The sequence below is a fragment of the Ptychodera flava genome, chromosome 11, assembly GCF_041260155.1.
Source record: "Ptychodera flava strain L36383 chromosome 11, AS_Pfla_20210202, whole genome shotgun sequence".
Lineage (NCBI taxonomy): Eukaryota > Metazoa > Hemichordata > Enteropneusta > Ptychoderidae > Ptychodera > Ptychodera flava.
In genome coordinates this window covers 9,735,313-9,751,819 of record NC_091938.1, presented here as the reverse complement: position 1 = coordinate 9,751,819, position 16,507 = coordinate 9,735,313, and the positions used below count along the sequence as shown (strand labels likewise).

The window sequence follows — 16,507 nt, the reverse complement described above, 5'->3', positions numbered from 1 at the left end:
ATTATACATACATACATATATATGTATTATATATACATATATCTATATATATATATATATATATATATATATATATATATATATATATATATATATATAATATATAGTGTATTATGTATATTGAAAATTTACATGTATTAATAACTGATATTGCACGAAGATAAATTTTGAAATTCTCCACAAAGATGTAGTTGTGAACAGATACATCGATGAAAAAAGTGTACAAAAGGAGCAGGGACACCTGAATATGTACATATTCAAATAAATATCAAAATTTGAAAATACTTAAAAATATTTAAATAATTTAGATTTTATAGTAAAAAGGGTGCCATGTGATATCCATGAAAATTTACACCTTTACATACATATCATTTTATTCTACCAGAGCAAATCATATATTTTATTTTCCGTGCACCCTACTAATGGGTGCTTCTGTTGTTTTAAATTCAATAAATATACAACATCCCCAGAAAGGGAGACATTTGAGCATGTTCATGACAAATGATGTAGTTTTTTTTCATTTTGATTGATTTTGGCTGACTGTTTTAATGAAATATATCGCTACCTTCTACATATTTCTAAACTAATTATCAAATTGCCTTGACCTGCCTCACACTAGTTTGTCTACAGGTCTGTTCCACTGCAATCTGAGTCATATTCAATACTGTCTATTTGTAATAGCTTGCATTCCTCAGGGGGAGAATCCAGTTTTTCGTCTAAATTTGTGCTTTTGACAGGTTTCAATGGCAAGTGAACTTCCTGTCTGCTTGGTATATTTGGCGTGACAAAAGCATCCCTCTTTTGCCAAATGGCAGGTGCCTGTGGTATTTGTGGAGGTAGAGGTTTTGATGGACCACATCCTGTGGCCTGAACTGTTCCTGGTTTCTCGGACGTCGCTTTCAAGTTTGATCCAGAACGAATTGGAAATGATGTTTCTTGAAGTGCACTTGGTCTGTTGGTCGAGTTGTTTCTTGGTTTGTTTGCGGGGTTTGGCACGTTACTGGCAGTGTCCGACGCACTGGCTCCAACAGGTGGCGAGGTCGACATCTGCAGTAAACGGATGACAGACCTCAGGTCCTGACTGAGACTCGCTACATCTTGACTCAAATTAGACACCTGAAAATTGAAAGGTTGCTTTACAATAGTGGCATCAATAATAGCAAGCCTTTGTAAATCACTGCAAAACGTTGTACAGATTGTGAAGAAATTTGAAAACTGGAGATCACACATTCAAAACTAGATGTTTCTCGTTCTCAACATGCTCATGATTGGCTTTCATCATGCCTATCACTGTAAATGACCAGGAACGAGGAATTACTTAAGGTACAGAAGACTGACAGTTGGAGAAGATTTGATGAAGTATCCCAGAACAGTGTATATGATAGGGAAAATAAAGGCACAGAGGCAAACATACAACTATGCCATCCACTTACTTGTTTATCTAATCTTTCTACACTTGTCCTCGTGTACTCAACCTCATGTTTCAAATCTGTCGCAGACAAAGACTCGTTTGAATCTGATTTAACTCCTGCCAAGATGAATTAAAAAATGTAATGTTTGTTGACTATGTTACCATATTATGAAAGCGTAATTCCTACAATACGTCAAACTTTACATTTCAGCGTCTTTTTATTTAGCAGATGACAAAGGTATCACGACTGTTTAGCCATGGAGTGGAGCCATATTCAAAGGCTAAATATGCTTGCAATTTTATCTCTGAACATTCGAAAAAAATTTTGCTTTCAAATATTCAAAACCAATTATCAAATAAGTCATGGCATTTCAGCTTTCTGCTAAGTTCTTTTCACTATAATTTTAAAACCTACCTGATATATCTACATATCTATGTATCTATCTATGTATATATATATATATATATATATATATATATATATATATATCAGAACGTATATATATATATATATATATATATATATATATATATATATATATATATATATATATATATATATATATATATATATATATATCAGAACGTACCTTGATACAGCTGGGGTGAAGTAAAACTTGTCCTCATATTACTGTCATGATAGTTGTTCATTAATCTAGCTCTTCGGTTTAATACTGGGCTGCGATTCCTACTACTAGTTATTTTTGTTGCTGGAAAGTCAAATGTCCTATTCTTATATTGGTTATTGTCATCTTCTACGCCATCAACAAACCTGAAAAAAACACATGGTATGACAAGTCCAAAACCTTTCTCATGGACAAGTCCCAGGTATGTGTGTGTGTGTGTGAGTGTATATATATATATATATATATATATATATATATATATATATATATATATATATATATATATATATATATATATATATATATATATATTTATATAAATGTAGGGGTTCAAAAATTTATTAAGACTCAAAATTATTTGTCTGCAACTACTTTGCAATAGTTGTCTACAGCTGGTATTCCGTAATGCGTTTCCCTCTTAAATAAGACGAAGCAAATGTCCGATCTAAGTTTCACGTGGTTTATTCGAATATAAGTATGTCTTCCAGACTGGGACCAACATATTCTCTGCAAAGAATGTTGCATATTTTGCATATATATCCAAAGTGTTAGGTGCCATATAGCTTAATATTGCAATATCGCAATTACTCATAAAAACAAGTGTCTAGTATAAAAAGAAAAGCAGATGAGATAACATTTATAGATTAAAACGGCATTACTTCACCATCCAATTATCCAAAATTAGTTCCAATCGTGTTAACCATATATCAAGAGGCATGCATTAATGAAAGATTTCAATATTTATGCAATTACTTCTGCGGTCTATGAAACACAAAATCCATGCCATATGTTAACAATATTGTCACATATCTTAACCCAATAACAGACTAGTTGGTTCTTTAGCAGTGAGAATGTTTCCCGAGAACATTAATTAGGTATTTAGCATGCTCTGAGGGTTCTCAAAAATCGCACTCTCTGATGGCAACTTTTCCATCTTTCACATCCTCACCTTGGACTGAGATCCCCGCCACCGACAGGAAAGGATGATACAGAACTTTTTGGAATTTCTAACCTGGTCACAACTTTCTTTTTCTTCTCCAGGTCAGGTGACTTTAGACTGTCTTCGTCATTATCCTCATCATCATCGGCATCGCCATCATCATCATCTTCTTCATCATATTCCTCATCCTCTGATATGGATGGCAAATGTACCGGTATACCATTGTGGTCTGATTCAGTCTGTAAGCGAATGACATGTTAATTTACTTAGCGAAAATATTGGTAAAGTGTCTGTAAAAATATCACAAACTATTAGCCTTACGTGCTGTTTACTTTACAAACAAATGATATTGTAACTAAAATGACCTTAAAAATCAGAATCATTAACTTATTACTGGCTTAATATATCATATATAAATGTTTACTAATCAAAATAACAGGAAGACTTATTGCTTAATATAATATCAAAGATTATTCACAGCGCTCATGCTCCCCGTCAATAGTCATATTTGGGCTAAAGCAGCTAGCTGACACTACAATGGCTAGTTAGTCAAACGTAAGGTTAGTCCTTTTATGGTAGTAGGGGGACTGCATAATTAATATTAACAACATTGATAAGTCTAAAACCAGTGAATTCATCTTCAATTATCGTATTATCGATGACACATGAAAGTCGCGAAGTCAAAATTTCAGTCTCAACAACATTCAAAGAGTAGTCCTACTTATGGAAAGGATAATGTTAAAAAAGTGAAATCATTAGATTGAGGGAAAAAATGGAAAAGGGAGAGTCGTTTGAGGCAAGTGGAATCAAATTTCTGAAAGTTGTAAGGACTTAAAAGCCAACCAGAAGTTCGAGTCAGCTGTATAATGAGAAAGCAAGCACATAACCAAATGTTCCACGTGATTTGAAAATGCCATTTTGAATTTGAATTAATTTACTGACAATAAAGTGCTTTCAGGGTTTCGGAAAGTTGGTCTGTTCTGAAATGTGTTGCAAATGGTTGCTGCGACATAAATATTTCTATCATTGACCAAGAAGGAAATATCACGGTCAACACTTCAGCATTATGCTGCTTATGAACCATACGTAATTCAAAGACATTTTCCAAAGTTCCTTAAATTTGATTCCACCCTCCTAAAACTTTTACTAATAAGAAACTACTTACTCTGGGCAGTCGCCTTGCAGGCTTAAGCATTTGCTACGCCAGGAATATGAATTTATATAGATGTCATTGTAAAATATGTACTTTTTCTACATTTTATTGTCAAAAGAGTAAGGTAAAGTTCGTAGTCATTCCTTCGATGGTAAATATTTATATGTTACTGTCCATGCAGTTAGTGCACTGAACACCAACACAGAAATATGTGGATTAGTTTTGTCACCTTAAAGGTGGTAGAAACGAGTATGCCATATGAGAATGTTTCATATGCAGTCCCCATAAACAAAGAATAAGATGGAAGGCGAACCAGAGAAGATGATCATTCCTCAAAAACAAAATAATTGAGACGTATAGCCCTAAAACTTAGGGTACATGAGAGGTGATTCTGGGCATGCGCAGTTTAATGATATGAATGAAGATGGATTTTTTTTTATTCCATGCATGACAGATACTCGTCAATTTCGGCTGAAAAAAGAAAAAACAAACTACAAATAGGATTTATTGATATATCGAAATAAAAAAGATCAAAAAGAGATTTGGGTTAAGGCAACTACTTACTCTTTTGCGATATAATCTCTGTATGTCGGCCAAAAAAGACAGACAACAGTCGTCAAATATGTATCACCCACCATGAAAATGTGGTAAAAAACTGACTAAAAAGGTTAGTACCACGGAGAAGGAAAACGGGTGAAAAATATTTAAAATTTGCAAAAATGAATGAAGGTTCGAAGCAAAGGCATTGGGCTGATTGGTTGGTTGAGGCAGAGAAGTTTGCATATTTTGCTATATAAACAGCAGCTGTTAGGATACTTACGGTGGGTTTTTCTTCATCTTCCTAGTTTGAGAAGCAGGGACAAACAAAGAAACAAACAAACAAATAAATATATAAACAAAGAAACCAAAAAAACATGCGTAGATTAGATATAAGCATCCGAATGAGGAAAGACGAAAGGGAAAACAAACAGTGAATTTAGCTTGATACATGATCTTTCTTGGGTTTGATGGTTTCTGACGCCGTGATACACCTCTCTTTGTAGAGATGATGCGGTCAGACATAGATACATGACATTAAGACATTGAGGGACGATGGGAATAATGATTAATGACTATTACTTAATGCATCATCAGTAAAATCCGTAATAAATCTGTGGAACAAAATTTAATCGACGAGCAAAATTGTATCATTGATAAAAACGAGGGGGTTGCATTAATTTTCTTGCACAACGAAAGATGGGCCATTCTGGACAAAAGGCACAGTTTCAATCACCAAAGTTCTTGTTTTATTCTATCAGTGTGGTTTTGCTATCAGACTTTGCGAGACGGGACAGCTGTTGTACAAAGTTCTCAAAGAACCTGGAGGATGACGTCATGGGATGACGTCAAATGGGCCTTTGGGAGAAAGGCAGACAAAATTGGAGGCGTCAATTACCCTCACCTCAGGGAGGAATTTGACAAGTATCGAGTAGACTAGCTAAGTATAAGAAGAAGACTCTAAAGTCTAATCGAAACCGACGTAATCGTGGATTTTATCAATGGAAACACTTCTCATCATTATATTCATAGTCACATAATTTACCTAACACAAATGTGTAAGCTTCTACTTGGCAAAAAAAGCTTAAATATGGACCAAAGTAGAGTTTTGTACAAACTTAGGTAATCTGTAATTATTTTAAAGTTTTTCGAGTCTTCTTTACATGCATTATTAAGAGTAAACAACATATTTCGTTTGCCAAGCTTTGTATTATTTAAAAATGTCATTCAAATTTTGCTTACAGACCCACTTCCAAATTTATCATTTGAAGCTCCTTTACTGTCATTTCACAATGGTACACGTTTCAGTAAAATATGGACATCGACGTCAGAAATCATGAAACGAGATTATAACGTACTTGTTTAAATTTTTACTGTTAAAGGCATGTAAACTACTACTCTTATATGGTATACAATTTATGCAGGGGTAAGCAAATTAACCTTTCTCTTTTCTGCGACGCGTGAGAGCTCAGTTTATCGAGATTCAGCGATTTCACCCTAGCATCCCAGTTTTAAGACTTGATACTGGTCGCATGTAATTTTCTGGACAGAGACTTGAGGTAGATGGAAAAATGTGGTTGTTTGAACTTACCGCTTCAATTTCTGACCCCTCTCTTAAATTGTACGTAAGATCATGCGCGATTTCCTGTGCAAACTTTCCTGCATATTCTGGGTAGTTGGTGAGCACCTCCAATAAGCTGGATCTGCTTGCAGTGATGAAACAAAACACAATAGTACGAATTTGTGCCAACGTTATATGGTTTTCATTGGGGCGTTTGCAATATGGGAACTATACACACTGTCTAAATTATAAGGAGTTGCCAACATTTTCATGGATACAATCGTCTAGGCGGTGTAATGAGTCAATAACAAAATTATCGACTCTGCAAAAGTTGAAACATTGTCAGGAAGGACGTCACAAGTAGTCAGTACATCATCACAAATGCCGCCAAACGTCCAGAAAGCATCATTTGCAACCGTTGTTTGTGCTGTCTTGCTAGTGTCGCTTTGAATACATCTGACCTACTCTCTGACAGTGATTCAACTTCCTTGACTTGATTTCTTGGTGATGGACTGATAGTACAACTAGACGATAGTTACACTTGACAGTGTTTGCAAGTCCTTAACTTAGGCACTATGTCTAGTTCCCGTATTGCCAACGGCTAAATGCAAATTTGATGAAATGTCCTTTTCATACAGAGAAGTGACTCAATAAATTGGCACTAAATGTCGTTGAATTTATAAAATCACTTCCACCATAGCTTCCTTTTTTCGTGAAGAACAATTTCTGAAAAGCGTAGTTTTAAATATATGCCACAGGAACAGAAGACACTCTTAAACTTCTGCAGTTACTCGATTGTTTGAAAAACCTCGCTGACAGAGAATGAAGGGCAATAAATAGAAAATCAGCTGGCGCATTGGCTATTTAGAATTGACTGCAAATAATCATGTCGTCTGCAATTGGCGAATACACCTACCGTGTAAGTGATTGAAGATCACAGTACGTCAGCGCGTGGACATCGCCGTTCGATTGGATAACTTGGTCGACATCCGATGATAGGTCACAGCCGAACAAGTCTCCCTTTCCTGCACCGTAAGACGAACAAAAAATTGATTTTCTAATCCAGCGAGGCATCGTTTGTCAGACAAACAATCACAAGAAAATTAACTTTGGTGCCCTTGTAGACTATCAATTCCACTGAACTGAAAGCAACGGTCAATAGTTACTGTGTAACCATTTGTAGAGATCAATATGAGTGGATGTTTGACTTACCTATCCACTATAAATAAATAAGGATCACACACTAAGAAAATAAATTGCCAGAAGCAAATACGTAATTCTAACCAAAACTTTGAATTTCAAAATATCGTTTACATTGGAACAGATTTAAATTAGGTGATCCCTTGAAACCAAAAGTGTAAAATAACAGCACTGGGATGAGATGCTTCACTGAAATGGATGTTTGAAATGAAAATAATAAATTTTGGCCCTAAGAATTTCTGTATGGTAATGTCACCACTATTATGATAAAATAATAATAATAATAATAATAATAATAATAATAATAATTTATTTTTCTAAAGCGATTTCCATCAATAAATATCAAACCGCTTTACAATAAAATACAAGATGAAAATACAATAATAATAAAAGTACCATAAAAATGCTCTGGTTAAAATACAACAGTACATTAAAATACTCCGTTAAAAATACAACCTCTACAATGCAACATGATACGAACATCAAAACGATGACTTAATCATTATAGTACTTTCTGAAGAGATAAGTTTTCAGAGATGTTTTAAAAGAGGCAACAGATGTGACAATCTAATTTCTTTTGGTAAGGCATTCCATAAAGTGGGAGCAGCATTTGAAAAAGAACGGTAGCCAAAATGTTTCTGTTCCCAGTTCACCGGCTCCAAAATTGGTGTGAACGCTGAGCGTGTAAACCGTTTAGGAACGTGAACTGTGATAAGATCAGAAAGATAAGCAGGTGCTTGATCATGCAAAATTTTATACACAAAAAGAAGAATTTTGAAATTAGTTCTAGCATGGATAGGCAACCAGTGAAGCTCACGTTCACTGGTGTGATGTGTTCATGCATTTTGTGCGTGTAACTAGACGAGCAGCAGAATTTTGAAGTAACTGAAGTTTACAGAGGTATTTGTCTTCGATACCGAACAGCAAGCTGTTGCAGTAATCGAGACGTGATGTTACAAAAGCATGCACGAGTCTTTCAGTGTTTGAACGATCTAAAACATTTCTAATCCGACCAATTCTATACAGAGCGAACGATGCACACTGACATAATTTCAAAATTTGAGTACTCATATCTGCACAGCAATTTAAATAAACACCAAGATCACGAACAGATTTAGACGTAGTAACATCAGTGGTCCCTACTCGAAGAGATGACAGATCAACTGATTTCTTAAACTTTGAATAGAAGTGGATCACTTCTGTCTTATTATGATAAAATATTGTCTGAGATCATACTGAGGAACCCACAGACTAAATCAGAAGCCATCGCATGAAGGCTGTCATTTATAATAAGAACAGTTTTTTCATGTAGAAAACGTGTTATCTTCCAACCAAACATATAGGTGACACGTCCAAAGTTTCTGAGGTTTTCCTGTAGATGAAAATACATACACTAATACATACATGTACACACACATGCACACATACACACATAAACACATGAATACATACATAAATACACGCATACATACTTGTATTTATGCAGGATATCTAATACTTACATGTGTACATACATGTGTACATACATGTGTATATGCATGTGTACATACACACATACAAACATACATACATACATACATATGGACACTGACTTATCTCTGTAGCTCCCTATACTATGCATTCGTAGAGAGAAGAAAAATGCTTCACCTCGGTGTTGTTGTACTTTATTGAATACTGTATACTTTGGAAGGAAGACATTTCGTTTTATTACATCATAAGGATGTCTTATTACACAAATTTGAACCCACTAAAGCGTTGCATTCAACAGCAATATAATCTATGGAGATTTCGTATATGGAAAATAGAACAAACTCACCTAAGATGGCGACTACCATACCGTCCCTTCTCACTTCCATAGAACCAGTTATCAAAAACCAAATTGCATTAAGTGGATCCCCTCGGTGTATGAGGTACTCCCCGGGAGCACAAAAGCTTGTTTTGATATGAAGAGAAAGTGATCGCAAGCATCCAGCGCCCGCTAACTCGAATATCGGTAATGTCAGAATCTCTTTATGAAGGTGCATGCATATATCCGCTCTTAGTTCTTCGGGGAAGTCTCTCAGCATCTGTAGACAATCGAGGGGATACAGTCATCATTTTCTACTCTACAGTCCCGAAAACCTTGTATGGAATTGACAGTGCAATTATTCAACTTGCAGGTTTGCAATTATATAACGGTATTTCAAAATGCAATTATTACTTGGACGACAGTCAAGGGTCACTACAAAGATGATCTCGATCATATGTAACAATTTTGTTTTGATATTGCCACTGCGCTCTCTCTCTCTCTCTCTCTCTCTCTCTCTCTCTCTCTCTCTCTCTCTCTCTCTCTCTCTCTCTCTCTCTCTCTCTCTCTCAGATACTTTACGATCGCGTTGTAATTGAGCGCCACGACTTTGTTTACTTACATCATGGGTGTCGATGCCATTGGTCATTGACCATGACGTCATAAAATACTCCATGATTCGTTGCTTCAGAGGTTTAGGAATGTTATGTGATCTGACAAAATCCTTGAGATCTCTTTCTTTCGCTTGATACAGCGCCCTACGAGAGTACATCCTCTGTATGATGGCGGTAACATTACCGAATATAACAGCGTGCATCAGAGCTGTTGGTTGGAAAGTAAAACAGTTTATTATACACCTGCGTCTGTAACCAATGGAGTTTAGTCGTACAGTAAGTTTCGGTATCAGAGGACGCGGAGTCCAATAGCTTTGACGTACAATAACTTTTGGTGTTATTGGACGCTTTTTGACCTTTGACCTCAAAAACACATTTACGTCAACGCGCAGAAAAAGAAGAGACAATTCACATTTTTTACAAAAATATGTACTTCTTAGCACTCAGTACTCCTAAATCAAATCGTGGTCAGTCCAAAACCTGTGACTTCGAGTGAAATTATGCTGCTCACGTACAATTTCTACCGTGTGCACTGCGCAGCGCGGGTTGAAATTTCGTTCTGCGCGCTTACGGACGCGCTCAACGCGTTCCCAGTCTGCTCGCGATCGCTCAGTACAGTGTGCGACGAGCATCCAAAAGACGCCTTAATTTCGACTTTTTCCTTGTAAAGTCGAACTAAAAAGGTGTATTATAATAAGGTTATTCCCAAGATACCGGGATTTATGTCCTCGTACATCGTACGCTTCGGTATTGTCCTCGACGCTACGCGTCTCGGACAATACCTCTGCAGCACGATGTACTCGGACATAAATCCCGGTATTTTGGGAATAATCTTATGTTATACAACCAATAACATGATTCGAGCAAGAGATGCACAAGATCGAGATTAACACTGTATTAGTATGTGAACACTGTAAATTGTTAGCCCAGGTATGCAATATGTATCGCATATAACTGTAATAGCACATAACTGTAACGGCAAAACATATTAACCCTTAGAAAGCCGTAATTTTTCCCACAAAACCTTTAGTGCAACATTTACCATTTTTCATGAATTTTCCTGTATTTTTTTATAATTTTGAACAAAAGGGATATCACATTCCATTGGCTACAGTTTTTTTATCAAAATTTTGGCAAAAATCTAAAAAAAAATGACTGGTGTAAATTTTGTAAAGGTGACAAAAATTGACTTTGGCGCTCAAAGGATTAAGTACACAGGTGGGCGAAAACCTTCAATGTTGTACTCTCTACCTAGTTCCATTATCACTCAAAAGCTGATATTAAGATAAGACATGCACAATGGTGTCCTTCGGGGCATGCTTTAATCATATGTTTATGATATAATCCATTACTGATATATCCCAAGACATCGTTTCCCGGATGCAAATACGCCTGATGGTATCGCCTATTCGGATACTCTCTGTTTTGAAAGCAATAGTGGACTATTCGTCGTGGATTTTATAACTTGTGGTATACCGATAGTCGAGGACGAAAAGTGTAATAATTTCGCTGCTACTTACCGCCAATGAGCATGATAACAATGGTAAATATTTTTTCGCTATTGGTGTTTGCTGAAACATTGCCAAACCCAACGCTGGTAATCGTACTCAACGTGTAATACATCGACGTGACGTACTTGGTGAAAGTGCTGGTTTGGTTGACGTACCGAATGTCTAAATCATGCGCTAATTCATGTAGCCACCCTAAAGGACAAAAAAAAACAATATATCATGGAAAAGAGAAGTATTTAATCATAACGTCACCAGATATATCTTACAAGGATATCCACATGAAGGTCTCACACGCACTAGCGTCACTGTTATTTAGCCGGTTGCCGGAGAACTGACAACTGTCACTATATCTTGTAGATAATAATATAAGTATGTTCCTACAACTACTTCAACTTATTTTCCCTCCGCGTCATTTCACTGCGTCATTTCACTGTAGATTTATTTTTTGGGCATTATACTTTTAACAAATTCGTGATATAGTTCTCAAAGGGAAAAAAGTTAGCAATCATGTTTCAGGCAGATGAGAAAGTGTCAATTGCCCATCTCTTTTTTTCAGGAACTGCTTATTTGATCAATAACTTGTCATTTTGAGAAGACAGTGGGCTGGTGACAACGCCACAGATTGGTTGATTTCCCAATTCTAAATGCGTAAGCGTGTACACTCTACTCCACAAGTAATGCATATGCCTTATTACAAGGTCTTCCTTGCAATATCACCGTACTCGGTTCAAACCAAGAGCTGTTAGTTATAGATGACTGATAGATTCTACCAATGTTTTACCAGCAAACGTGGTTTCTTTGCTCGATTATAGCCCGAAAAGCTCGCTATCTTCTCGAGTGAAATGCAAAAATGAGATAATCGGTTTACAGAAGAAGACAGATATTTAAATTCATCAAATGCAGCCGGCAGAATTTATAGGTACACTCATGGGGAAAGTGAATAAATAGTAGCATGCGATGCTATTTAACCCAATGTATGAAAAAAGATCATACCATGCTTAGCACGTTTGATTCATAGATAAGATTATATCATACCTGTCCATACTTTCCCTATCTTTCAATGCTTTTTTGTTTTTAACCTCCACTTTTCGCATTGTTCTAAGTAGTGACCATCTTACACGTTTGACTTTAAGCTTTCCCTGAAAAACGTCGAGTTTTACGAGCTGGCGGACTACAGGCAGAACATGGGCTCTTTCAATATTAAATATTTTAAAATTTTTAACATGGCAGAAAAATAACGCGATATATAATACATGCACAGGTACATACCTGCCGATGCGTGTTCTGTGTTTTGCGCCTCTTCTTTACCGATAACATACCATATGCACGCAAGCCAGTGTGCAACCAATGCAAACATACACATAAGGAAGGATATCACAACAGCACTGTAATTGGAGTACCTCTCCATCTTTTGTAGAAGTCTTGCCACCCGTAATAACCGAACAAGCTTTAGTAAATACATAGCACCTGCACCCTGTAAAATAATTCACACTGTCAGCGTGTAATGTCCACAGACCTAATTACTATCGTTATTTTACTTTCAAACTAAAATGAGGTCCTGTAAAATGTACGCAAAAGATATTTATTCAAGCGTTACAAATTATGAACATAAACTGCATGTGCAAGTTTGAACAAGCTAAGTGATGATAAACAGGTCCCTACTACAATATGGCTCCCTGCATGCAAGTTTGCAAAGAGAAACGGCAGACATAAAGCATGTACGTATCGTAATATGACGCTCAGTTTTTTTAAAATGGTGGAAGTCGTCCAAATGAAGAGCAAAGTTTCCAATTTTCCCTTTTCACTTTGTTACATCAATGCTGTTGTGATGAAAATAATTTTCCTCTCTGTAAATGAATTAAATTCGATTTCAAACAATGGTTGCGAATATCGCAAGAACTTACAAAAACGCAATCAATGACCTTTGACTGTATGTTTATGGGCGCTGCGCGAAAGGCGCTAGAGACAGCACCATGTTCATGCAGGTATGACCGAACTATGTTAAAATCCAGATACGGTTTACTTTTGCATACCCTGTATGTGCATTGGCATACTATCTTTAACACTTTGAGAGATATAACTAGGGAAATAAAGCATAAAGCTGGCAGCAATGACTTCATGAAATATAACGCCCTAGTTGGATACTTATCACATAAAACCATTTATGCTCACTAATATCTGATGTCAGACTTTGTATCTCTTTCTCTAGTATAACCTAATTGTTGTTCGCAACGTTAGAGTATCCTACAGCATGGGTGCATCTTGAGTAAACGAAACGATAGGAATCAGTCGGGTATGAATATGTGAAAGATTGATAATGTCCTTGCGGTTGTTTCACATGGAAGATCTGAATTACAGTATCATGTTGCATCTAGTATGGTCTCAGGTAAAAGGATTTGTATGACGATTAAAGCAGCGCGTTTCTTGTTTAAGTTCTTGTTTAAGATCTCGCTGTATTATTTTCTGTACATGTCACACTTTGAATGAATTGTTTCGGCGAATCCACCCCCACCCCTTTATAAAAAAATCGATGTGTGGTTTGAATTAACATTACATGTATTCATGTTCATGACATGTCGAGCTCATTAAGTCAGTAGTGAATCTCTGAAGAATCAGATGACCTTTTTAGCTTCAACAATTTCTATGACAAAGATGTCGGTTTATGGATTTCAGGCTCCCTGAGGTTATCAAATACATCCCCGGAGAGAGGGTAGACGGGCGCCTAAGTGTCTATGCACTGAGACTGACGCCTCAGAATTTGACAATAACTTAGTAACTTGACGTTTGCTCGTCTCTATAACTGGCTTAGGGGTCTGTAATGCTAAACGAGACAGCAAAATTTTATGGGTGACGGCGTTGCCAAAAAGACCAATAGCTAGCGTGTATAACGATCACTAGACATGAATTTCTCATTCTTTGCTTGTTCTTATTAGAACTAGGCTACTACTTTTCAAAGATGTGTTGTCCCAAGTTGTAATTGTCACTTCAACACACAATTTGCGCACACTTTAAAGTGATGCACAAGCATACGTACCACTAACTTCTATTTAAAAAATCGTAGTTGAAATTAGACAATTGTTTTCAAAAATTGAAAAAGTGCCTACAAAGTTACAAATTGTTGTATGTATTTCTAGCATTCACTACAACTTACATCTTTATTCCTTATACATTTCATACCTACTGCAACTTGAATGAAATAAGTGTTAGAAGCAGCATTTAAGAAGTGGTGCGGGCAACGATCAACATGTACATAACGTGAAATGACAGTGTTATGAGGTAAAATGAAAATTACATACACAAAATTTGCAAACGAAAACAAACACAACTGCGAATGACAAACAAAGGGAACGTAAATAAAACTAATACCTGTTGACCACGTACCGTACCGACTCTCGTGAGGTACAGAAGATCAAGTGGTATTGCGGCTAAAAGATCGATAAAAAACCAACTTTTTACATAATGTAAGGCAATGGCTTTAGGTTTGTATACCACTTGTCCTGAATGACTGACGTAAGTTGTGCGGAAATTAAGGATTATATCTGTAACAGGGAGAGAAGAAATAGGTTAATTGAGTAATTTTTGAACCAATAAAATTTGTTCGCGTCAAAGAGTACACATGATTGGACAACAACATGAAAGCTAAATCGTCACATTTCAATCCTTCGTAAAGAGTAATGGCGGACTAATGTAACGGTTTACTCAGTCTCAAAGATGTCTTTTGAAATTCCTCATGGCGGATTGCTTCTGATTCGATCACTTCATTAGTGCATGTTGCACCATCTGATATACAAAACAGACTCTCGGGAGGGCAAATGGTTCCTTTGAGGAAGCTTCTGACTTGCTGGCGTCAATAGACCCCTACGATCAAACGATATGATCTAACCCGTGAAATGAATCGAAACGATGAACAGAATCTTTTTGCCAGAATGCATTTGTTCAGGCATTATACGTGCAAATGTGAGAGTGTTCATTGAGTGACTATGTCTTATTTTGATACTGTGGGTTAACTCATTTATGGGGTTTGTTTTACAATAATATGCGCCTCGATAGTGAAAAACATGAAACTCTGCTCAAACTTTTCTCAATGATACTTTCAATCATTCTCTTACCAAATCAAGAATGAAAATTAGCGGTTATGGTGCAAAGATTGGCATAGAGAAACAAATTATCCTGGACGTTTACCGATAATTAAAATTCAAAATGGACCGCCATATCTTTGTTAACTCCGTGGAGAAAAGTAAAATTTGGATTTTCCAAAAACAAAGTCAATGAAATTGTTCTTGTTCAAAGAGCTTTAAAATGCACGTTTACACATGGTAGACCATAGAAGTATTTTAAAAAAATACGATTGTCCAAATATCTGTCCCCGGCGAGCGCACTATCTCAAAAGAAAAATAGAGCACGTAAAAGGGACGTGACACGCACAACAAAGAGGGAATCACCCCGAGGCGATAGTAGTTTGCTCCTGGCCTTGTACCTTAAGCGTCGCCAAAACCGAGTCGATGATGGGGAGTCCATGCTGCTGAGTTTGGCACAGAATTTCAATGCAGGTGGATCGATTCTGGGAGAATAGACGATAATAACAAGTCTCTTTTCCCCGTTAGATATGCATTTGCTGTCAGCGTAGAACTTAGTATTGGGAGCCACATCGAGTTGGTTTGGCGTATCAGTAACCACAACGATCGATAACGCGGGCGAAAAGATAGTTGAAAAGTCACACATGACGGTTGAAGGGACTCACCAAATATAAAAAGGAATTCGACTATAAGATCCGTGTAGAGTGAAGTACTGTCCGGGTTTTTCGTGGTGGAGAAAGATACGTTATACGGCACAACTATGGCAACATAAAACATTGCTAACAGCATTAACCAGTCCCAAACAGTTTTGAAAGTACTATAGTGTAAAAGTATCAACTTTGGTTTCTTCACTGTCGCCAACTTGTATTCAGGCAATGTGGTCCTTTTTGTCGGCGCCAGGAGATTCTACACAGGGCCGGAAGAGAAAGGTAAAATAACATCAGCATCAGTAGCACATAAGACGAGAGATATATCAAGGTTTACGTTTGAAAGTATGTCCCCTTAGTTTGCGAGTTCACGTATATACGATCAACGGTAAATACTTACGCTGACCAATCGCTAATACCTTCATACCTGACAAGGAAATGAATG

At 36.6% G+C, this 16,507-nt stretch overlaps 1 protein-coding gene across 12 annotated transcripts in view; it reads right to left on the bottom strand.

Moving 5' to 3' along the window:
• Positions 1 to 359: 359 nt before the first annotated feature.
• The window catches only part of LOC139143479 (voltage-gated delayed rectifier potassium channel KCNH8-like), a 145,988-nt gene continuing 129,840 nt past the window's right edge, over positions 360 to 16,507 (bottom strand). For 2 of the 12 annotated variants that reach the window (XM_070713827.1, XM_070713825.1), the window contains 15 exons: positions 16,081 to 16,321; positions 14,706 to 14,878; positions 12,609 to 12,813; positions 11,349 to 11,531; positions 9,837 to 10,036; positions 9,245 to 9,494; positions 7,145 to 7,253; positions 6,259 to 6,370; positions 4,951 to 4,971; positions 4,695 to 4,712; positions 4,143 to 4,175; positions 2,987 to 3,216; positions 2,002 to 2,183; positions 1,434 to 1,528; positions 483 to 1,116 (listed from right to left, as the gene is read on the bottom strand). In XM_070713827.1, the coding sequence (XP_070569928.1) occupies positions 625 to 1,116; positions 1,434 to 1,528; positions 2,002 to 2,183; positions 2,987 to 3,216; positions 4,143 to 4,175; positions 4,695 to 4,712; positions 4,951 to 4,971; positions 6,259 to 6,370; positions 7,145 to 7,253; positions 9,245 to 9,494; positions 9,837 to 10,036; positions 11,349 to 11,531; positions 12,609 to 12,813; positions 14,706 to 14,878; positions 16,081 to 16,321 (2,544 nt within the window). In that variant the 3' untranslated portion in view covers positions 483 to 624. Of the gene's footprint in view, positions 1,117 to 1,433; positions 1,529 to 2,001; positions 2,184 to 2,986; positions 3,217 to 4,142; positions 4,176 to 4,694; positions 4,713 to 4,950; positions 4,972 to 6,258; positions 6,371 to 7,144; positions 7,254 to 9,244; positions 9,495 to 9,836; positions 10,037 to 11,348; positions 11,532 to 12,608; positions 12,814 to 14,705; positions 14,879 to 16,080; positions 16,322 to 16,507 lie in introns of all 12 variants that reach the window. The other 10 variants (XM_070713826.1, XM_070713830.1, XM_070713832.1 and 7 more) reach the window with 8 other exon arrangements.